This window comes from Staurois parvus, unplaced genomic scaffold (genome assembly GCF_062004578.1).
Source record: "Staurois parvus isolate SC_StPar_1 unplaced genomic scaffold, SC_StPar_1.0 ptg001565l, whole genome shotgun sequence".
Lineage (NCBI taxonomy): Eukaryota > Metazoa > Chordata > Amphibia > Anura > Ranidae > Staurois > Staurois parvus.
In genome coordinates, this window is record NW_028319361.1 from 136181 (window position 1) to 159530 (window position 23350).

The following is a 23350-nucleotide window of genomic DNA, read 5'->3' on the forward strand; positions in this document are numbered from 1 at the left end:
TCGTTAAGAGAGAAATAGTCTTTAAGGGCTGCTTCGATTTCTAGACAGTGAGCTGGATTTGCAAGCAGGTTATCGTTAATGATCCAAGAGGATTCAGCGGGGGATGGGGCTAACGAGGTCATAGTCGTGAATATGGTGCAATGGTCAGACCAAGGGATTGGAATTATTTCAGAAGTCAGGAGCCGGGGGGAAGAGGCGGTGGTAATGAAAATATGATCTATCCTGGAGAATGACTGGTGGGGGTGAGAATAGAAGGTGTATTGGCGTTTAGTCGGGTTGAGTTCCCGCCATGTATCTATCAAAGAATAACGTTGTAGTATGGCTTGGAAGGTTTGTTTAGAGGCAGGGACAGGGGATGGTTGAGGAGATTTGTCTAGAAAGGGATATATTACACTTTTAGAGTCTCCGCTAACAATTAAAGTTCTGCGCTTATGGTGGTCTATAACTGAGAGTATGTGGGAAGGGAATGGTAAAGGGTCTTGGTTTGAGGCATAGTATGCAACAATAGTGACATCTACGTCTAGGAGTTGCCCTACTAACAGGAGGTAACGACCCTCCGGGTCTTTGATTTCGGTGCATAGGTGTTGTGCGATGGAAGGCAATCAGTACCCCCCTGCGTTTGGTGGTGGCAGAGGCTGTATAGACCTGAGGATATTGAGGGCCAAAAAACTTAGGGGTGGAGTTGGGAGTGAAGTGTGTTTCCTGTAGACAGACCACGTGAGCTTGAAGTGTAGCAAAGGTTCGGAAAGCCTTATTCCGTTTCTGTGGAATATTAAGGCCCTGTACATTCAGGGTAAGGATATTTAACGAGCCCATGGGGAAAGTGCATAGTGGTTTGGATAGCATGGCACTACCGCCCGGAATGGAGCCTGACGATTACTGTGGGGGATGAGAACGTTGCAGAGTATGTTGCACAAAGTCATGGAGTCATGTTGGGGGGAGGGAGGAGGGGTACGGTATGAGAGAGGTAACATGAAAGAAGGGGTGTAGGAGGCCATTTAAGGCCTAAAAGGTGGGTTCCCAAGGACACCCTGGATCAGGGTGGGCTAGGGAGCAATAGTAGCCCAAGTGTTATTAAATAACCAATAACACAGGGACTAGGGTGGAGTGTGCAGGTACGCGGACCGTGAGGATGACAGCAATGTGATTAATAAATGGTGGCGAGGTCCCGGTAGAAAAAACAGATATATATATAAAAAAAAAAAACATCCGAGAAAATCAGGGTGTCCCAGACTCAGACGGCACTAGCAGTACTAGTGAGACATCTTGGGTGTAGGGGTGTGGCATCGCATGCTGCCAAAGCCTAGGCTCCAAAATATAAACTAAAATGAAGCCCAGGAGGGGGGGTGCAGAACAATCCCCAGGTTGCGGGGCAACCAAAATTTAACAGTTAGAGGGAGAAAGGATATCAATGTTAGTCAAAAAAGTACACCGTTTGGTGTGTGTGGCAAAAAAAGGAAAAAAAAAGATAAGCGTGGGACATAGTTCAGTCCATGGTATCTTGCGAAGATAGGCCCGGAGACGAAAAACGCCCTCTTTTGTGGAGGCTGAGTTGACCTTCAGTTGTATGTGCGGGGAAGGACTTCCGCGGCGAGCAGGATGTGGACCTCCGCTTGGCGCTTTCTGAAGGCATCGCTGGGGGATGTAGTTGTAGGATCCGCAAGGTGTCTAAAAGGTCCTCTGGAGTCTTGAAGGTGTAATCTCGGGTCTGATATCGGAATCGCACTGCAAAGGGGAAGCTCCACCTATATGGTATAGCGTGTTGTTGAAGTACTTGTAGGTGAGGTTTCATAGCCCTGTGCTTGGAGATAGTTGTGGGGCTCAGATCCTGGAATAATTGGTAGGTATGACACTGGAACTGTACAGATTCTGCGTTACGGGCAGCTTGTAGGAGTTGCTCCTTGGTACGGAAAAAGTGGAGCTTGGCTATAATGTTGAGTGGTGGACCGCCCGTGCGTCATGATGCTAACGCCCTGTGAACTCTATCCAATTCTAATCTTTCGATTGGGATAGCTGGGGCAAGCTCTTGGAACAGAGCTGTTACCGTTGATTGGACATCGACGATCGTTTCCGGAAGGCCACAGATACGTAAATTTGAGCACCGTGCTCGGTTTTCAAAGTCCTCCAGTCGTGTTAATAATGTTGCATTTTCGTCACACAGGAGATCAAGGTCATCCGTATGTGTCTGAAGCAAGGTGTCAAGACCGTCTACTCTCTGTTCTAGGTCCACAGTGCGTTGTCCTAGTTCATGGATTTCCCTAGATAGCATGGCAGTGATGCGGTCCGAGGTTTGCTTCAAAGCTTTATGTAGCATTTTTTCAAAGCGTGACAATAGGTCAGGGGGTGTAAGGTCAGGCGTCAGGGATTGTGCAGGGACATCAGTTTCAGTGTCAGACTCGCCCTCAGATGTGCAGGGATGGCTGGGCTGCGGATCCTGCAGGGCTGCATATGCCCCTGCTGCTTGCTTGCTTCCACGAGCTGGGGCGGTGGCCATCTTTGTGGAGGCCTTTGCCAGGGCCTCTTAGATTGTTTTGGTTGAAGGGGGGACCTGGTGCCGGGGTGCCCCCTTAACCATTTTGCTGCTTGTCAGGGGGGGGCTGTTATGCTGATCTCAGCCCCCCTGCTCTCTCTCCTCAGCCTCGGCGCTGTGTAGACAGCGGTGGGCGGGCCTGTGCACGGCTCACAATGGGGACAGAGTCCCCTGTCAGATTTCTCCGACCTGCTGCGGAGTATCCGCCGTAGACCAGGGTGGATCAGACCCTGGGAGGGTTGCCTCGGGGATCGGATCCCCCCAGGCTGTATTGCGGGCCGGGACCCGCTGCTCCTCGGCGCTGTCACCCGACGGGGAGATGGAGCCTCATCGGGACATGTCCGTCCCGCCGGCCGCGCATGCGCACTCCCATCAATGGTAATCACTCTTAAAAAAGACAAGATGGCAGCTATTTATTGACTGAAACTGAATTGCTTTAGTATAAAAGCAAAATCAGTGATGGATATTGTGGTGGAAAAAGTGATGACTTAGTGCTGAACTGCTAGTGTGACATGGCCCTAAAAGATTAAATTGTGAATTGAGAAAGGCACATACCTGGGGAAGTTGGCCATATGTGATGTTCTTTCTGATGCACCATCACTCACGATTATCCTTCATCCAATGTCTACCTCTGCATCATGTAAGGAGAACTCATCATACAATATGATCAGTGCCTATTCCATGTCGTCCTTCTGTGGCACTGGAGCCATCTCAGACTGAGATCCAGAAGTGTCTGTGGTCAAAAAGTAAGACAAGGACGTGTTAGTAACACTACGCTGTGAGGTGTTCAGGTGAGAAATGGAGATTACCTCAGATTGTACAGAACTGCTTTTGATGGGATCCTCATCTTCTTGTCCTGTGATTGCATCTGGGATTTCTTCCTTCCAGCTTTCTCTCATGTATTTCAGGATTTATGTAGATTTACTTCTTTTAGAAAAGTCAATGGCCACAAGATCACCAAACATCCTTCTTATTCTGGATGAAATCTTTTTCCATGCTTCAGGAGGATTGTCCATATGAAAATTGTTTTGCCAGTCAACAAAACCTTTATATCCTTCATCTTCAGGCATGGCCACCTGCCATGGATACTCCCCTAGGAGTATGGTTGGAGGTGGGTTGGTGGGAGTCCGCTGATAGGATCTTCCAGACTTTCAAGAGGTCGAAGCCTGCTTCAAGAGATTTAATTGTAAAGAACCTTCCTTGTTGTTTAACAATGACCTTTGTGGGGAAACCCCATTGGTAGCCCATTCCGTGGTTCCACAGAGCTTTTGTTATGGTGACAAGCTTCTTGTGGTTTAGAAGAGTGGCTTTAGATAGGTCTGCAAATAATTTTATATTTGCTTGGTCTGGCGGTAGTGATGTAATGTTTCTTGTGGTTATCGTAATTTTTTCTTTCACATGGTAAAAGTGGATACGTGCCAGGATGTCCCTAGGGACTGCGGCCAGTAGGAACGATAGTTTTGGTAATCTGCGCACAGGACCTATAGCGAGCTCTACATCTGATAGGGAAGGAATGCGGTATTTCATGTATTGTTGTAAATATGGTTCTATGGTGTCCAAATTGATGTTTTCTAGGATTGCGTGGAATTTGATGTTGTTCCGCCTAGAGCGGTCTTCAGGATCCGCTAGTTTGAGGTTAATCTGTTCTATGTCGGTGCCCTGGTCGGTGTATGCGTCTATTAGGTCGTTGTGAGCTGCGAACATTTCCCCCATTTTATTTTCAATATGGCGGATATGGTGGTCCTGTCGTTGTACCATGGTTGAAATTTGTGATAGTGTCGTCGTCAGGTCATCATGTAATGTTTGTCACAGTGAGAGAAGCATACTGTTCATAGACAGTTCAGTGATAGGTTGGTCTGAAGCAGGAAAATTTTCTATTAAGGATGGAGTAGAAATAGCAGAATTGAGTGTAGAATAGGAAGGCTGAGTGACAGGAGGAATTTCTATGTCCAGCCTAGGTCTGGACTTAGCAGGGCTACTTGTGGTGGGAGACAGGGGCGGAGAGGACTCACCAGGGTCTCCAGGGTATAATGTTGCTTTGAGCCTGGGGTCTGTGGTGTGCTCTGGTCTCCATTCTGTCTGTAAGGCATCTGTCTGTGAGAAGCCAGCACCATCTTGCCTGCAGGGGCTGAGAGCTGGGAAAAAGCTTGTCAGCTTTCCTGGCTTCCCTGGTGATCTGCGGCATCGGGGCATATTCCCTGGGGATCCAGTGGAGACCTGCGTCCCCTTATCAGCGTGGGGAGAGGTCAGTGCCGCTGCTGGGATTGGTGAGTGCCGGGTTATTGCTGGCGGGGATGCGGAGCTCTCTTCACGGAGCTGTAATCCCAGAGCCGGCCGTGCATGCGCCCCCAAAAATATGATAAACTTTGAGAATAATTCACATAGTGAGGTGAAAATGGTGAATTTAAAGAAAACCTGAAGATACTATTTACCCGGATATACTATATGATTATCATGGTTTACTCCAAGCAGGAGTTGCCTGGAAGCTACAATTTGCCTCAATGATGAATCCAATTCACCAAAAAGTAATTTGGTGGTTGACTTACAAGTACACACAGTTACAAATGTTAAATCATGTGGCAAAGTGGTTGACATACCAGTATATACCTCTGTCAGTGCTAAACAGGTCCTTCTAAACCTGGCTGACAACACTGCTTAGCATTTCAGATGCAACAGAGGCAGTGTTGTCAGCTCAAAAAGTAATTTATGAACTCAAAGTATTTCTGGCAGGATCAATGGGCATTTTTCTGTACAGAGAAAATTCAAGAGCCCCACCCAGTGCACAGGAGGAGTAACTACTCATATATCTACAAGTTACATTCCCCCATGTACCAGGCAGGGGCCTTGTTCATCCACTGTGGATAGTCCAGACTTGTCATCTGAAAAATGTAAAGAAATATTGTTAGAGCAAAATATAGAAATGATCTGTGAAATGCAAACATGAACAGGGAATGTAACAGGACAAAATGCATGTGGTCAGTTCTGAATATCTATATAGAAAAACTGAGGATCCTGGAGTAATAAATGAAATCACCGGTTGTGGTTCAGTTAAAAAGGTTACAAAAATGTTTAAAAGGTTCCGCCAAGAGGTTATATGACAGATTGTGGTTGTGTAAATTACAAACTATCCCCAGAATAGACAAATCTAGTCAAAAAGACAAAATAAAAATGGATAGAGACCTACAGCAACCAAAAAGAAACCATCCTTCATTGATCTGACTGCTCTAGATTCATAAATAAAATGAATGACGAAGGCTCTCTCATAATGTACTATAAATGGTCTTGGCAATGCCATAATAAAATACTAACAATTTCAAATATTTTACCGCAAACTTCTAATATCATATCCAACAATAGTCCTGTTATTACCATTGTTAGCTAGAAGGACTTTAGTATCGGCCCCTTTGATTCAAGCTTCACTTTAAACTTCTGAACTACAAGGCCTAACCCAACCCCTTTGTGAGTTGCTAACAAGAGTTCTATCACGGACGTACCCCCCCCCCCCCCCCCCAACCATCTGAGATGAAAGTGAAGGCTGCATAATGCAAGTATGTAGGTATAGACTGCACCCCTGCCATTCTTACAAAAATGTAGAGTTGGGATGAAAGGTTTAGTGTGTTACAACATTCTTGGTATTATTACATTATTACATTACATTACATTGAGTTTATATAGCGCCGAAGGGTTTGCTCAGCGCTGTACAATAGAGGGGGGGACAATACATGAAACATTACAGCAACTACGAACAGCACACGAGGGGTAAGAGGGCCCTACTCTTTCGAGCTTACAATCTAGGAGGGAGGGGGTAGAGGCACAGGAGGAAGTGGCTGTGGGGGATGGAGTGGTAGGAGGAATGAAGGAGAGCAGCAGTTAGGTGAGGGTGGGGTAGGCTTCCCTGAAGAGATGGGTTTTCAGGGAGCGCCTGAAGGTGAGGAGGGAAGGTGACAGTCTGATGGATTGGGGTAGTGAGTTCCAGAGGATGGGGGAGGACCTGGAGAAGTCTTGCAGTCATGCGTGGGAGGAGGAGACCAGGGAGCAAGATAGAAGGAGGTCCTGTGAAGATCGAAGGGTACGGGTAGGGTGGTACTTGGGAATCAGGTCGGTGAGGTAGTTAGGGGCAGTGTTGTGAATGGCTTTGTAGGTCAGAGTGAGTAGTTTGAATTTGATGCGTTGGGCGATAGGGAGCCAGTGGAGGGAGAGGCAGAGGGGGGTGGCAGAGGTGGAGCGGGTGGTGAGGTGGATGAGTCTAGCCGCTGAGTTGAGGATGGTCTGAAGCGGGGAGAGCCTGCACTGGGGTAGGCCGGTGAGGAGGGAGTTGCAGTAGTCAAGGCGTGAGATAATCAGGGAGTGCACAAGTAGTTTAGCGGTGTCTGGGGTAAGGAAGGAGCGTATTTTGGCGATATTGCGGAGGTGGAGCCTGCATGTGTTTGTCAGTGATTTGACATGAGGTTGGAAGGAGAGGTTAGAGTCCAGAATGACTCCAAGGACTTTGGCTTGCGGGGCGGGATTGATGGTGGTGATGTTAGTAGTGATGGATAGGATGGGGGGGGCAGGAGGGAAGACGAGAAGCTCGGTTTTGGAGAGGTTGAGTTTGAGGAAATGGAGCGACATCCAGTCAGAGATGTCGTTTAGGAGGTGAGTGATGCGGGCGGAGAATGTGGGGGTGAGGTGAGGGGTGGAGAGGTAAATTTGAGTATCATCAGCATAGAGATGGTAGTTGAAGCCGTGGGAGTGTATGAGTTTGCCAAGGGAGGAGGTATAGATGGAGAAGAGAAGGGGTCCAAGGACAGAGCCCTGGGGGACCCCAACAGAGAGGGGGAGGGAAGGGGAGGTGGCACCATTGTAGGAAACGCTGAAGGAGCGTCGGGATAGGTAAGAGGAGAACCAGGAGAGAGCGGTGTCTCTGATGCCAAGGGAGAATAGTTTATTAAGGAGGAGGGGGTGGTCAACTGTGTCGAAGGCCGCGGAGAGGTCCAGGAGGAGGAGGACAGAGTAGTCGCCTTTGGCTTTGGCGGTTAGTAGGTCGTTGGTGATTTTGAGGAGGGCGGTTTCGGTGGAGTGTAGGGGACGGAAGCCGGACTGTAGTGGATCAAGGAGGTTGTTGTCAGTTAGGTGGGCGCTTAGGCGGTTGTAGACTAAGCGCTCCAGGAGTTTGGAAGTGAGTGGCAGCAGGGAGATGGGTCTGAGGTTGTTTGGGTCAGAGGGGTCCAGGGAGGGCTTTTTGAGTATGGGGGTGATGTGCGCATGCTTTAGGGGGGAGGGGAATACGCCGGTAGAGAGGGAGAGATTGAAGATGTGGGTGAGGGAGCAGATGAGGGAAGAGGGGGGTGGCTGGAGGAGTCGAGAGGGGATAGGGTCTAGGGGGCAGGTAGTGAGGCGGGCTTCAGAGAAGACCCTGGTGACTTCCTCAGTGGTAGCGGGGCAGAAGGAGTGCAGAGCTGGTGGGGTTACGGTAAGCGGGGTCTTGGGTGTGGAGGGGGGCAGTGCGGTTGCGAGGTCAGAGGAGGGAAGAGATGAGGGGGAGATAGGGGGGGGGAGGCTAGGTGGGGAGGTAGATTGCGAGTTGACTATGTCCTGATGGATTGCATCAATTTTGTTGTGGAAATGAGTGGCAATCTCGTGGGCGGTGAGTGAGGTACTGAGTGGAGGAGGGGGGGGAGAGAGCAGGGAGTTGAAGGTGGAGAAGAGCCGGCGAGGGCAGGAGGAGAGGGTGTTAATCAGGTTTACGAAGTAAGCCTGCTTGGCGGCGTGGAGGGAGGAGGTGTAAGTGAGGAAGGCAGATTTGTAGAGGGAGAATGAACGGGGGGACCTGGTTTTGCGCCATAGTCTCTCCAGCGCACGACTGCGACGTTTGAGGCATTTAGTGTGGTCATTCTGCCATGGTTGGAGCGGTCTGGGTTTGATGTAGCGTGTGGTTAGGGGTGCCAGAGAGTCTAGGGTGGCTGATAGTGAGTCGTTGTACGCGGTGGTGGCTAGGTCAGGACAAGACAGTGGAAGGATGCTGTCGTGTAGGCGGTCGGCAGCTGAGTGGAGGGGGGCCGGGTTCAGGTTGCGGAGGTTGCGGCTGGTGATGGTTTGGCGCTCTGGGGGGGGGGAGTTAGGGGAAGGGGAGATGGAGAACGTGAGGAGGTGGTGGTCGGAGAGAGGGAAGGGGGTGTTAGAGAACTGGTTGAGGGTACAGAGGTGGGAGAAGACGAGGTCCAGGGTGTTCCCAATGATGTGGGTGGAGGATTGAGTGTGCTGTGTGAGCGCGAAGGAGGAGGTTAGGTGGAGGAATTGGGAAGTAGCCGGGCTGTTGTCATTGATGGGGATATTGAAGTCCCCGAGGATGATGGTTGGTAGCTCAGAGGAGAGGAAGAAGGGAAGCCAGGCAGCGAAGTCATCCAGGAAGCGGGGTATGGATCCAGGAGGCCTGTAGATCACTGCGATCCTTAGGGGGGTGGGTGAGAAGAGCCGGATGCAGTGAGCCTCGAAGGAGGAGAAAGTTAGGGAGGGAGGATTAGGGAGGACCTGGAAGGTGCTCAGTGGTGATAGGAGCAGGCCGACCCCACCACCTTTGTGACCGCTCAGTCTTGGAGAATGGGACCAGACGAGACCTCCATAGGAGAGTGCCGCAGGGGAGGTGGAGTCAGTGGCCTGTACCCAGGTTTCGGTGATGGCTAGGAGGTTAAGGGAGCTGGAGATAAAGAGGTCATGGATGGCAGTAAGTTTGTTGCAGACCGAGCGGGCGTTCAGGAGTGCAACCGAGAGAGGGGGGATGGATGCGGGGAGAAGGGGCACAGATATGAGGTTGAGGGGGTTACGGCAGCTGGCGGGAGCGGGGGGGTCCCTAGAGGAGGGGTGAGGTGGCGAGGGGCCAGGGTTTGGGGAGATGTCCCCAGCAGATAGGAGAAGGAGAAGGGTGAGGAAGGTGGCATGGGGATGGGAAGTGTAGGAGCGTGTGGGTCTGATAGTGGTGGCACGTGGGTCGACGGGGGAGTGGAGTAGCAGGAGGAGGTGGTGAGTGCCGTAGTGGGGAGAGGGGAGTAGTGAAGGGGCAATGTAGAGCTGTTTTGGGGGGGTAGGCGGGTAGAGGGAGGCGATTTTTGGGATGGTGGAGAGGAAAATGAGGAGGAGGAGTGCAGGAGGCATGTTGGGGTGGGTGGGGTGACAGTTGGGTCAGGGGAGGTGAAGGGATACAGGTCAGGGCAAGGTGGTGTGGGGAATCTGTATTACCGTGGGAGAGTCATTTGAGTCTTTCTGTAGGGGTAGAGTGAGGGTGGAGGGCGGCAGCTGGTTGGCAGCAGTCTGTGGGTGCAGTAAGCTGGCGACCATGGGTGCTGTGGCATGTCTTCAGTGGGTACGGTGGTTCGGCTAGTGGAGGGGTCGTAGGGTGCGATGGCTGGGGGTGATGGTAGGCACGGCGACTGGAGATGCTGGCGGCTCGGTGACTGGGGTTGTTGAGGCCAGGCGTCGGGTGCTGAGGGCTCGGCGTCGTGAGGCGCTGAAGGTGTTGAAGGATCGTCATCAGAGTCTAGCGGGGCGTTGCGGTAGCGATCGTCGGCCCTGCGTGGTTTGTGCTCAACCGTGATCTGTTGCGGCCGGTAGGAGAGACCGCGGCTTCAAGGGTCGTGGTGGGCCATTAGTCGCCGGGGCATCGCCAGAGGGAATAGCGTGCCGGAAATCAGGGTGCTGGGCGAGCGGTCCCTGGTGTGGTGGCTGGCTGGTAATCCCAGGTGGGGTGGTGGGCAGGGGATCCCCGGTGGGATGGTGGCCGTGCTATCCCTGGTGGGGTAGTAGCAATCCCTGGAGGGATAGTGGCTTAGGGTCCCTGGTGGTTTGGGGTTTCAGGTGGATGGTGGGATCCCTGAGTGAGTGAGTCCCTGGAGGCTGGCGGTGTGATGGTGGTTGGGCTCCCTGGTGGGTAGTGGGCGCCCCTGGTGAAGTACCTGGTGTCCTGGAGCGTCGGGGTGGAGGTGGATCCATCCTGGGTTAGCAGGACCGTTGGTGGTGGTGGTAGCTTCCCGGAGGAGCGGAGGCGTCCCGCCGCGGCCGCAATTCCCGCCGCGATTCCAGCCACGGCTGGCAGGAAACACCGCGGCTTCGGGTGCCGTGGTAGGCCTCAGGCTGCTGCGAACCGCCGGAGCTCCGCTGGAGGGACGGAGTGACTGTGGGTGTTGGTGGGGACCTCGGCAGCAGACACAGGGGCCCGGATGGGCCCTGATGGCAGCGGTAGGGGCGCAGGGGTGATCCCCTGATCGGCGGGGACCGAGGAGCGGAGTGGCAGTAGTCCGGGCTGATGTCCGGCGATCCTGGTCGGCCGCGCCAAAAATCGAGGCCGCGGCTTCGGGTGCCGGGTAGGCCGCAAGTCCCGGAGCTCCGGGAGAAAGGTCCAGTGGCCTTCCCTGGCTGGCGAACAGGGACCGGAGGGTCGTGGGGCCCCCGTCAGGGTCCGCTGCCGCCCAGATGGCAGCGGATTGGGGCCGGGGGAGCAGAAGCTCGCCGAGACACGTCCGTCTCGCCGGACGTCCGGATCAAAATTGGTAGATCGGTAATACATTTTATAGAGATCTGCAGATCAGAAGAGGTACAGAGAGCCTCTAAAAGAATATAATCCCTCTATAGGAAGATAAGGTGGCGGCTATTTATTGACTGAAACTGGATTGCTTTAGTATCAAAGCAAAATCAGTGATGGATATTGTGGTGGAAAAAGTGATGACTTAGTGCTGAACTGCTAGTGTGACATGGCCCTAAAAGATTAAATTGTGAATTGAGAAAGGCACATACCTGGGGAAGTTGGCCATATGTGATGTTCTTTCGGACGCACCATCACTCATGATTCTTCATCATCCAATGTTTACCTCTGCACCAACAAGTAAGGAGAACTCATCATCGAATATGATCAGTGCTTCTTCCATGTCATTCTTCTGGGGCAATGGAGTCATCTCAGACTGAGATCCGGAAGTGTCTGTGGTCAAAAAGTAAGACAAAGACGTGTTAGTAACACTACGCTGTGAGGTGTTCAGGTGAGAAATGGAGGTTACCTCAGATTGTACAGAGCTGATTTTGATGGGATCCTCATCTTCTTGTCCTGTGATTGCATCTGGGATTTCTTCCTTCCAGCTTTCGTTCATGTATTTCAGGATTTCTGTAGATTTACTTCTTTTAGAAAAGTCAATGGCCAAAAGATCACCAAACATCCTTCTTATTCCAGTTGAAATCTTTCTCCATGCTTCAGGAGGATTGTCCATATGAAAATTGTTTTGCCAGTCAACAAAACCTCTATATCCTTCATCTTCAGGCATGGCCACCTGCCATGGATACTCCCCTAGAAGTAGGCAGTAGATGGTAACACCAAACGCCCACACATCAAGGCAGCCATCTACAACCAGTCCATCCGTAATGGTCATGTCACGTAGTTCTGGGGCCATGTAGGTTTTGCTACCACACCTGGATGTTATCACTGTCCCTCTGACCTTCGCAAGGCCAAAGTCTGTGATCTTGATGAAGTGACAGTCCTGGTCAAACACCAAAATGTTTTCTGGCTTCAAATCCATATGCACCAGTCCTTTCTCGGATATGAATTCGAGAGCATTGGAGATCTGAAGAGCACACCTCTTAACTGAGTCTTCTGGAATTCCCACCTAGGAATACAAAATCAAAATATAATAGTTGTTAAATACAGTAAGATAGAATATAAAGAGCAATTCAGAATAAGTTAAAGTATAAGCATGGCCATCACTTTTGATCTAGTTTTAGACTAGGAGTGGAGTCTATTGCCGTTTGTTTTCCCCCAAAAGAGATTCTCTTTTTATAAATGTTCCGGCAATCTCCATCATTAAGACAAAGTGATGGGCATTATTAGTTTTATCCCTCCCTTATCCAAAACTTTAAAAAAAAGGGCATACTGAAACCTTAATGTACTTACGTATGGTGTAATCATGGAGAAGAGATCACCAACAGGGGCTAGTTCCTGGGCAAACACAAAGTAGTCGATGGTGGTGAAGGCGATGCCATTACATCCAATGATATTGGGATGAGATGAAAGAAAGTATGAAATGCAGAACTCCTGGAGGAAAGACCGCTGGCTGGTTCTGTTTTTATCCATGGTCTTCAATGCCATTCTTTGACCTGTAGAAAAAAATAATTTAACTTTGATTAAGAAATGGAAATTTTTAGCTGATCATTTTTTCTATCCACTTGAAAATCTCAATATTCGAGCAACGGATCTTATTAAAATGTTTGAGAATGTATTATGCTTCATTCATAGCTAAATTTCAGCCTTACCATCAATCAGCTGTACAAGAACCTTTCCTGGGCTGAAATGTCCTACTCTGATTTCACTGAACACAGCGATAGTCTCTCATTGTGCATCGGAAGCTTCAGCAAGTCATACAGATCCCATCTCGTTTCCTGGCTGGAGGACGTCCAGCATTGTTAGCATCATATCCTTCCCAGCCTGACTATTCCTGGCCTGCCCCTTTCATTCATTATATGTCTGTCCTTTTAATCATGGAGGCTCAGCATCACATGTGATCATTATCTAGGACAGTCTGCATGGAAATACAGTCCACTGCTCCAGACAGATATGTACCCATCAAGGCATTTTAATATTTGCATAACTGCTCCCAAGAATCAGCCCAATGCTTAGTTCCCTAAATCATTCTACCAACATGAAAAAATATTTAAACATGATATATTATGGAGATTTAATAAATATAAAGTCTATAGTGTACAAATGTACAAACATATACATACATATTTGCAGAGGATACTGAAACGGTACTTAGAATAGTTCACTGACCTGTTATCTTGTCCTTTGCCAATAAAACTCTTCCATATCCACCTTCTCCAAGTTCCTTCATAATGGTGAAGTACTCCTGTAAGTCTACCTGCTTTATTTCTTGTGAATAGAAGGAGACCATTCTATTCAGAAATCCTTCAACACCATGAGTAATGGAGGCCATAGTGTCCTGGAGAGCGAAAAAAGAAAACGTTGAATTATTAAGAAGAAAACAAATTGTTTTAGAAAAACTATAGAAATGTTTCAAATATGAATACTATTACCCACATTGATATACATATATATATATGAGATGCTCACTAAAGCTTCACATCTTACTGAATGGGGCTCGGGAATAAGTTTCAGTTATTAAAGTAAGAGTTTGAACACAACAATAGAAATTTATGGAGTATAGTTAAATGAGCTGAATATGGAAAGCCAGCAATCCTTATATAAGAAAATTATCAAGTAAGGTTATAACTTTATCAAGTGCAAAACAAATGGAAAAGCCAAGACATATAGCAACACATAAATATATCCAATAGCTATAAGTGCAGTTGTGTGCGGGGGGAGAGGCTCTCAGTAATTGGTGGTCAGGAGACTCATTTAACCCCCAAGTATCCTTCAGGAAGAGAATGTAATAAACTTTGGTCAGCATTGATGGAAAGGTGTATCTGCTGCCAGAAGAGTTTTGGTGACCCTCATATTTCTGGCAGATACTTCCATGAAAAGAGTAAACATTCCTTAAGAATAATCTACAACAGATACTCTGCTCTCTTGTTGCCGACCTGCTATGCCAACTTTCCAGTTTTGATTACATAAATTCAGGGGGATGAACACAGAGCTCAGTCAGTTAAAAAGCGTAATTTAATCAAAACTCTCAAGGAAAATATAAAAAACGGTTGCCTCACTTTTTGTACTCAGAAGACAGCAGAGGTCATGCTAAAGGATATCAGAAGATATTAGTGGCATTTCCCTAAAACATTCTCTCCAAAACTGTGAAGTCCTAGAATGAGCCACAATAACCATGAGTGATGTCATATCATCCAAACACTCAACTGTCACATCCCTTTTCAAGCACCTTAAAAACATTTAAGGCGTTTTCCTGCTAAATGTCATCTTTATGTTCTCAGGAAGACCACATAGCATCAGACGGACAGACATCATGAAGTGAATTTTCAGTGAGATTATGAAGTAGAATGTTGTACTCCTGTTTTGGTGAGAGGTAGTATTTCATAGCAAAGAATTCAACATTGTCAATTTCCTGTCCTAAACCTCCACTCCTTGCCCCTTTGTGTCAGTTTTCCATATATTTATTAAATATGCCTCATAAACCTCTGCAGGATAATTATCAGAATGTTCATTAAATAATAAAGATCCCTTGATTGGTTAGTTGAAATTGACCTTACCTTAATGTGGTGAAGATTCCGCTGTGATGAAGTCCAATTAGTTTTCTTGAGTATTCTGTTCCTCTGCAGATCAGCTCCGAACAACGTCACCAAATCTCCAGCTGGGCTGTAATAGATGAGTATACCGGTATCTCTGGAAGTAGAGTCATTGAATAGGGGAAGGAGAGGACCTCTTTATACAAGGGAGATGGGCGGGGAAGGCAGCGAATGAAGGCTTTCCATTGGCTGACTCCTGATGTAAATGTTGTGTAAATAACCCCGGATTGTTCTTGCTGATTTGCATATAAAAAGTGTGTCCTGAGAAAAGGTGAAAGGATTAAACATGATGAAACCCAAATACTTTGAAACTTTACAGAGTTTTAATATTAAACTTTTCAACATTGTAACTAGAGATGAGCGAAGTATTCAAAAATTCGATTCGACTGATTCGGCGAATTCGTAGAAAAATTTCGATTCGAGTCGAATATATTCGCTGTGAATTTAACTTAAAAAAGGGTGTTTCTAGGCTTCAGAGAGACTTAATATTAGTGCTGAACACTGTACCTTTAATTTAAATGCCCTTGGAGTCTGCTGGGGAAGAGAAATAATACTGTCAGGCAGTATGACATGATGAGTGCCGTCGATCTTAGAATCACCGCACACTTCACTCATTTGGGCAGTCACGGGGCCAAAACCAGAGTGTGGAGCCACAGTGTGGCGGTGGAGGCAGCAGCAATGGGAGGCCATACAGCACCCTATGACAAAAATGGAAACCACCAGCAGTGTGAGGAGACCTGAAAGTGGCACATGGCAGAGTGTGGCGATAGAGACAGCAGCAATGGGAGGCCGTACAGGGACCCATGACACACTCTGGACCTGGCAGCAGCATGAGGAGGCGGTACAGGGGCCCATGGCAGATTACGGGCCTGGCAGCAGCATGAGGAGTCGGTACGGGGGCCCATGGCAGATTACAGGCCTGGCAGCAGCAATGGGAGGCCGTACAGGGACCCATGACACAATCTGGACGTGGCAGCAGCATGGGGAGGCGGTACAGGGGCCCATGACAGATTACGGGCCTGGCAGCAGCATTTGGAGTCGGTACGGGGGCCCATGACACACTCTGGACCTGGCAGCAGCATGAGGAGGCGGTACAGGGGCGCATGACAGATTACGAGCCTGGCAGCAGCAACTTGGACAGGAGGACGTTCAGTTTCTGCACCGTCTGGTGCGTGCTCGCAAACTGTTGTCTCTTGGAAACGGATTCCAAGAAAGACTGCTGACGGAATCCGTGAAGAGGAGTAGCAGGAGAAGGAGCATCTGAACGAGCGGAATATGCCAACAAGCGACAACAGGGGCCCATGGCAGATTAGGGGCCTGGCAGCAACTATGGGAGGCCCGTAATCTGCCAGCACCCTATGACAAAAAATGGAACCCACCAGCAGTGTGAGGAGACCTGAAAGTGGCACATGGCAGAGTGTGGCGATGGAGACAGCAGCAATGGGAGGCCGTACAGGGACCCATGACACACTCTGGACCTGGCAGCAGCATGAGGAGGCGGTATATAGGGGCCTATGGCAGATTAGGGGCCTGGCAGCAGCTATGGGAGGCCCGTAATCTGCCAGCACCCTATGTCAAAAAATTCTACACACCAGCAGTGTGTGAGACCTGAAAGTGGCACATGGCAGAGTGTGGCGATGGAGACAGCAGCAATGGGAGGCCGTACAGGGACCCATGAGAGACTCTGGACTTGGCAGCAGCATGAGGAGGCGGTATAGGGGCCCATGGCAGATTAGGGGCCTGGCAGCAGCTATGGGAGGCCCGTAATCTGCCAGCACCCTATGACAAAAAATGGAACACACCAGCAGTGTGAGGAGACCTGAAAGTGGCACATGTTTGGGGCATGATTCATGGCGGATTTAGTCAGTTGTGTCAGGAACTGGTGGTTTGAAATCCAGACTAATCCACGCCTGATTCATTTTCACAAACGTCAGTCTCTCCACACTTTGGGTGGACAGTCGTGTCCTCCGCGGAGTTGCAATACCTCCTGCCGCACTAAACACGCGCTCCGATGCCACGCTACTGGCCGGGCATGACAGCCTTTCAAGGGCAAATTCAGCTAGTTGGGGCCAAAGGTCAAGTTTCGTTGCCCAGTAGTCAAGGGGATTGTCTACCTCGGTTGGCAGGGTGCTGTCCAAGTAGGCCTAAGCCTGTTGTTTGAGGTCCTGCTCCAGGTCCACCTGATGCTGCTGCTGCTGCTGCTGCTGCTGTGGCTGGTTAGTAGTTTCCTCACTGCGCTGGTGAAGAAAGCTACTCATCATCGACTGCAGACTGAGGCAGCCGCTGCTGGTGGAGCTGCCACTGCTCCTACCACCCCACCCCTCCCCTGCTGCCATGGCAGCGGAACGCGAGCGCACAGGGCCCACAGTGTCTGAGGATGGACGTTGGCGCAGACAGGCAGAGACCAGCTGACTACATAGGTGGTTTTTATAGTACGTTATTTTGGCCTCCCTCTCAGCAGGTGTGAAAAAGGCCACCATTTTGGAATGGTAGCGAGGGTCCAACAAGGTGGACAGCCAAAAGTCATCCCTCTGTCTGATGGTTATTATTCGGCTGTCGCTACGCAAGCAAGCGAGCATGCTATGGGCCATTTGTGCCAAGGAATGCGAGGGACTCCCTGCCTCCATCTCCACAGCATACTGCCACGGTGCGTCTGGGTCCTCTGTCTCCTCCTCCTCCTCTACCAGATGCTCCTGCTCCTCCACTCCTGTCCGCTGAGTGGAAAAACCACCCATTTCACTCAATAATTCCTGAGCACCAATGTCCTCCTCTACCTCCTCCTCTTCTTCCTGTCCTGCCCCCACAGGGGTCATGTGGCGTTGAGATCTGTGCGCCACGTCTACCGCACCCTGACCAGCCATTGTTAACAGCATTTGTTCCAGGACGTGCAACAGAGGAATGACGTCGTTCATCCCATAGTCCTGCCGACTCACGAATAGCGTGGCCTCCTCAAAGGGCCTGAGCAAGCGCAGGTGTCACGCATGAGCTGCCAATGGCTGACATCTAAGTTACACAGGGAATACCTTTATCCGCTTTTAACATCAGGAAATCTGTGATGGCCTTTTGCTGTTCGTAAAGGCGGTCTAACATATGTAGGGTTGAATTCCACCTTGTTGCAACGTCACAGCATGAGGAGTCGGTATAGGGGCCCATGGCAGATTAGGGGCCTGGCAGCAGCTATGGGAGGCCCGTAATCTGCCAGCACCCTATGTCAAAAAATTCTACACACCAGCAGTGTGTGAGGAGACCTGAAAGTGGCACATGGCAGAGTGTGGCGATGGAGACAGCAGCAATGGGAGGCCGTACAGGGACCCATGACAGACTCTGGACCTGGCAGCAGCATGAGGAGGCGGTATATAGGGGCCCATGGCAGATTAGGGGCCTGGCAGCAGCAATGGGAGGCCCGTAATCTGCCAGCACCCTATGTCAAAAAATTCTACACACCAGCAGTGTGAGGAGACCTGAAAGTGGCACATGGCAGAGTGTGGCGATGGAGACAGCAGCAATGGGAGGCCGTACAGGGACCCATGACAGACTCTGGACCTGGCAGCAGCATGAGGAGGCGGTATATAGGGGCCCATGGCAGATTAGGGGCCTGGCAGCAGCAATGGGAGGCCCGTAATCTGCCAGCACCCTATGTCAAAAAATTCTACACACCAGCAGTGTGAGGAGACCTGAAAGTGGCACATGGCAGAGTGTGGCGATGGAGACAGCAGCAATGGGAGGCCGTACAGGGACCCATGACAGACTCTGGACCTGGCAGCAGCATGAGGAGGCGGTATATAGGGGCCTATGGCAGATTAGGGGCCTGGCAGCAGCTATGGGAGGCCCATAATCTGCCAGCACCCTATGTCAAAAAATTCAACACACCAGCAGTGTGAGGAGACCTGAAAGTGGCACAGCACATGGCATGAGAGACTCTGGACCTGGCAGCAGCATGAGGAAGCGGTATATAGGGGCCTATGGCAGATTAGGGGCCTGGCAGCAGCTATAGGAGGCCCATAATCTGCCAGCACCCTATGTCAAAAAATTCAACACACCAGCAGTGTGAGGGAGACCTGAAAGTGCACATGGCAGAGTGTGGCGATGGAGACAGCAGCAATGGGAGGCCGTACAGGGACCCATGACAGACTCTGGACCTGGCAGCAGCATGAGGAGGCGGTATATAGGGGCCTATGGCAGATTAGGGGCCTGGCAGCAGCTATGGGAGGCCCTTAATCTGCCAGCACCCTATGTCAAAAAATTCTACACACCAGCAGTGTGTGAGGAGACCTGAAAGTGGCACATGGCAGAGTGTGGCGATGGAGACAGCAGCAATGGGAGGCCGTACAGGGACCCATGACAGACTCTGGACCTGGCAGCAGCATGAGGAGGCGGTATATAGGGGCCTATGGCAGATTAGGGGCCTGGCAGCAGCTATGGGAGGCCCATAATCTGCCAGCACCCTATGTCAAAAAATTCTACACACCAGCAGTGTGTGAGGAGACCTGAAAGTGGCACATGGCAGAGTGTGGCGATGGAGACAGCAGCAATGGGAGGCCGTACAGGGACCCATGACAGACTCTGGACCTGGCAGCAGCATGAGGAGGCGGTATATAGGGGCCTATGGCAGATTAGGGGCCTGGCAGCAGCTATGGGAGGCCCGTAATCTGCCAGCACCCTATGTCAAAAAATTCTACACACCAGCAGTGTGTGAGGAGACCTCAAAGTGGCACATGTTTGAGGCATGATTCATGGCGGATTTAGTCAGTTGTGTCAGGAACTGGTGGTTTGAAATCCAGACTAATCCACGCCTGATTCATTTTCACAAACGTGAGTCTCTCCACACTTTGGGTGGACAGTCGTGTCCTCCGCGGAGTTACAATACCTCCTGCCGCACTAAACACGCGCTCCGATGCCACGCTACTGGCCGGGCATGACAGCCTTTCAAGGGCAAATTCAGCTAGTTGGGGCCAAAGGTCAAGTTTCGTTGCCCAGTAGTCAAGGGGATTGTCTACCTCGGTTGGCAGGGTGCTGTCCAAGTAGGCCCAAGCCTGTTGTTTGAGGTCCTGCTCCAGGTCCACCTGATGCTGCTGCTGCTGCTGCGGCTGGTTAGTAGTTTCCTCACTGCGCTGGTGAAGAAAGCTACTCATCATCGACTGCAGACTGAGGCAGCTGCTGCTGGTGGAGCTGCCACTGCTCCTACCACCCACCCCTCCCCTGCTGCCATGGCAGCGGAACGCGAGCGCACAGGGCCCACAGTGTCTGAGGATGGACGTTGGCGCACAAAGGCAGAGACCAACTGACTACATAGGTGGTTTTTATAGTACGTTATTTTGGCCTCCCTCTCAGCAGGTGTGAAAAAGGCCACCATTTTGGAATGGTAGCGAGGGTCCAACAAGGTGGACAGCCAAAGTCATCCCTCTGTCTGATGGTTATTATTCGGCTGTCGCTACGCAAGCAACCGAGCATGCTATGGGCCATTTGTGCCAAGGAATGCGAGGGACTCCCTGCCTCCATCTCCACAGCATACTGCCACGGTGCGTCTGGGTCCTCTGTCTCCTCCTCCTCCTCCTCTACCAGATGCTCCTGCTCCTCCACTCCTGTCCGCTGAGTGGAAAAACCACCCATTTCACTCAATAATTCCTGAGCACAAATGTCCTCCTCTACCTCCTCCTCTTCTTCCTGTCCTGCCCCCACAGGGGTCATGTGGCGTTGAGATCTGTGCGCCACGTCTACCGCACCCTGACCAGCCATTGTTAACAGCATTTGTTCAAGGACGTGCAACAGAGGAATGACGTCGTTCATCCATAGTCCTGCCGACTCACGAATAGCGTGGCCTCCTCAAAGGGCCTGAGCAAGCGGCAGGTGTCACGCATGAGCTGCCAATGGCTGACATCGAAGTTACACAGGGGAGTACCTTTATCCGCTTGTAACATCAGGAAATCGGTGATGGCCTTTCGCTGTTCGTAAAGGCGGTCTAACATGTGTAGGGTTGAATTCCACCTTGTTGCAACGTCGCAGATCAGGCGATGCTGTGGAATTCCGTTCTGCCGCTGCAGCTCAAGGAGGGTGTGCTTTGCGGTGTAGGAATGGCTGAAATGCATGCAAAGTTTACGTGACATTTTAAGGATGTCTTGCAGTGGGATGGTGGATTTTAAGAACCGCTTGACAACCAGATTGAACACGTGAGCCATGCATGGCGCATGGCACAACCTTCCTTGACGCAGAGCAGACACCATGTTCTTTCCGTTGTCGGTCAACATGGTTCCGATTTTCAGTTTGCGCGGAGACAGCCATCTGTCGATTTCTCTGTTCATTACACTCAGAAGTTCCTCCCCTGTGTGACTACGTTCGCCAAGGCATACCAGGTGCAGAACAGCGTGACACCGTTGCGCCCTGCACATGTGATATGCCGGTCGGTTAATGGGACTTGGCACGGGGGTGGCGGCTGAGGACACGGCGGAAGAAGAGGTGGTAGAGGCGGACATCTTTGCTGGACCAAGGACGTGCAAACGTGGAGGCAAAAGCGGCGTGACCTGTCCAAGTTGCTGGTGCGGCTGTGACGGCACCACGTTCACCCAGTGGGCCGTAAATGACATGTACTGTCCCTGACCATAGTTACAGCTCCACACGTCGGCGCTGCCGTGCACTTTGGCAGAGACCGACATGCTCAAAGACTGGCCCACCATGTCTTCTACATGTGAATGCAGGGCTGGCACTGCCTTTTTGGCGAAGAAATGACGGCTTGGCACTCTCCACCGCGGCGCGGCACAAGCCATCATTTCTCTGAAAGGTGCTGAGTCCACCACTTGGAAAGGGAGGGACTGCAGCACCAGCAACTTGGACAGGAGGACGTTCAGCTTTTGCACCGTCGGGTGCGTGCTCGCAAACTGTTGTCTCTTGGAAACGGATTCCAAGAAAGACTGCTGACGGAATCCGTGAAGAGGAGTAGCAGGAGAAGGAGCATCTGAACGAGCGGAAGATGCCAACGAGCGACAACTCCCCTCAGCAGAGGTGTTGGAGCCTTGACTGGCTGATGGAGGGCGATTGACGTCGGGTGACGGAGCAAGTAACGGAGCGGGTGATGGAGCGGGGGCTGGGGCGGGCAGAACCGCCGTATCTTTATCACGGTTTTCCCAGGCCACCAAATGGCGACGCTGCATATGCTGCCGCAACGCTGTAGTCCCAACATGGGCCCCCTGGCCACGCTTGACTTTCTGGCCACATAGTCGACATACGGCTACGTTTACTTCCTCGGGCGGCTTGACGAAAAATTGCCACACCGCCGAGTAGGAAACTTTGCCCCCGATACTCCTCACTGGCTGACTGCTGCTTCCTCCGTGCACACCGGCACCACTACTGGCCGTGGTGGTAGGCTGCAGTGGAGCTGGTGCTCTACTCCGTGGACGTTTGGCTCCACTGACACTGCTGCGACCCTGCTGCTGTCTCCTGGGCAACCCACCGACTGTTTTGCTCGCTGCCAAGCTGCCACCCTCTTCTCCTGATGATGCGGAAGAAATTGCCTGATGACGACGAGGCTGCCAAGTGCGATCAACCTCCTCATCATCAAGTAGGGTCTCCGCCTCACTACTAGCCCCCTCGGCTGCGTCTGGGTCAGGAGACAGACCTGTCTCTAGACCGGCTACCAAGCCACTCTCCTCGCCAGTACTTCTTCGCCTGGCTGCTGAAAAGGCGGATGTCTCCCCCCGTTCCTGACCGCCCTCTGTTAGCTCTTCCTCACTGTACAGTGGGGCTGAGCCCACAGCATGCGATACTTCGCTTGGTGAGGGAACACCAAAGGACAGGGGCAGGTAGAGGACACGTGATTTCAGTGGGCTTGGTCCCGGGCCATGCCAACTAACGGTTGTGTCTGACGTACCCACCGACCGTTGGCTGTAGGTGTCAGAGGTGACCTGGGAAGAGGAAGACGACCGAGCCAACCAATCGACGACGGCAGGGTTGTCGGTGGAGACACGACCGCTGGATGACACCGGAAGCACTGGCCTCTGGCTGCGAATAGTGCTGCCTCGACCCCTTCCTCTGCTGCCACGTCTGCTCGCTCCTAAAACATTGCCTCCTCTGCCACTCCTCTGCATGTTGTCTGACATACTCTTTAATTAAACGATTATGTGTCCCTGAGTAACAATTCTGTGTCCCTGAGTAACAATTCTGTGTCTGTGCGAGTAACAATTCTGTGGCCCTAAGTAACAGTTCTGTGGCCCTCAGTAACAATTCTGTGTCCCTGATTAACGTTTCTGTGGCCCCAAGTAACAGTTCTGTGGCCCTCAGTAACAATTCTGTGTCTGTGCGAGTAACAATTCTGTGTCTGTGCGAGTAACAATTCTGTGGCCCTAAGTAAAGTTTCTGTGGCCCTAAGTAACAATTCTCTGGCACTCAGTAACAATTCTGTCTGTCCCTGAGTAACAATTCTCTGGCACTCAGTAACAATTCTGTCTGTCCCTGAGTAAAAATTCTGTGGCCCTAAGTAAAGTTTCTGGGGCCCTGAGTAACAATTATCTGGCACTCAGTAACAATTCTGTCTGTCCCTGAGTAACAATTCTCTGGCACTCAGTAACAATTCTGTCTGTCCCTGAGTAAAAATTCTCTGGCCCTAAGTAAAGTTTCTGGGGC

At 50.8% G+C, this 23350-nt stretch overlaps 1 protein-coding gene across 1 annotated transcript in view; it reads right to left on the minus strand.

Moving 5' to 3' along the window:
• Window positions 1-5337: 5337 nt before the first annotated feature.
• LOC149435281 (ribosomal protein S6 kinase 2 beta-like) overlaps window positions 5338-23350 on the minus strand; it is a 34947-nt gene continuing 16934 nt past the window's right edge. Inside the window, exons 7-10 of the mRNA XM_089662831.1 lie at window positions 13314-13482; window positions 12438-12640; window positions 11371-12153; window positions 5338-5409 (exon numbers count right to left, since the gene is read on the minus strand). Coding sequence (XP_089518957.1) covers window positions 5338-5409; window positions 11371-12153; window positions 12438-12640; window positions 13314-13482 — 1227 coding nt within the window. The remainder of the gene's footprint in view (window positions 5410-11370; window positions 12154-12437; window positions 12641-13313; window positions 13483-23350) is intronic.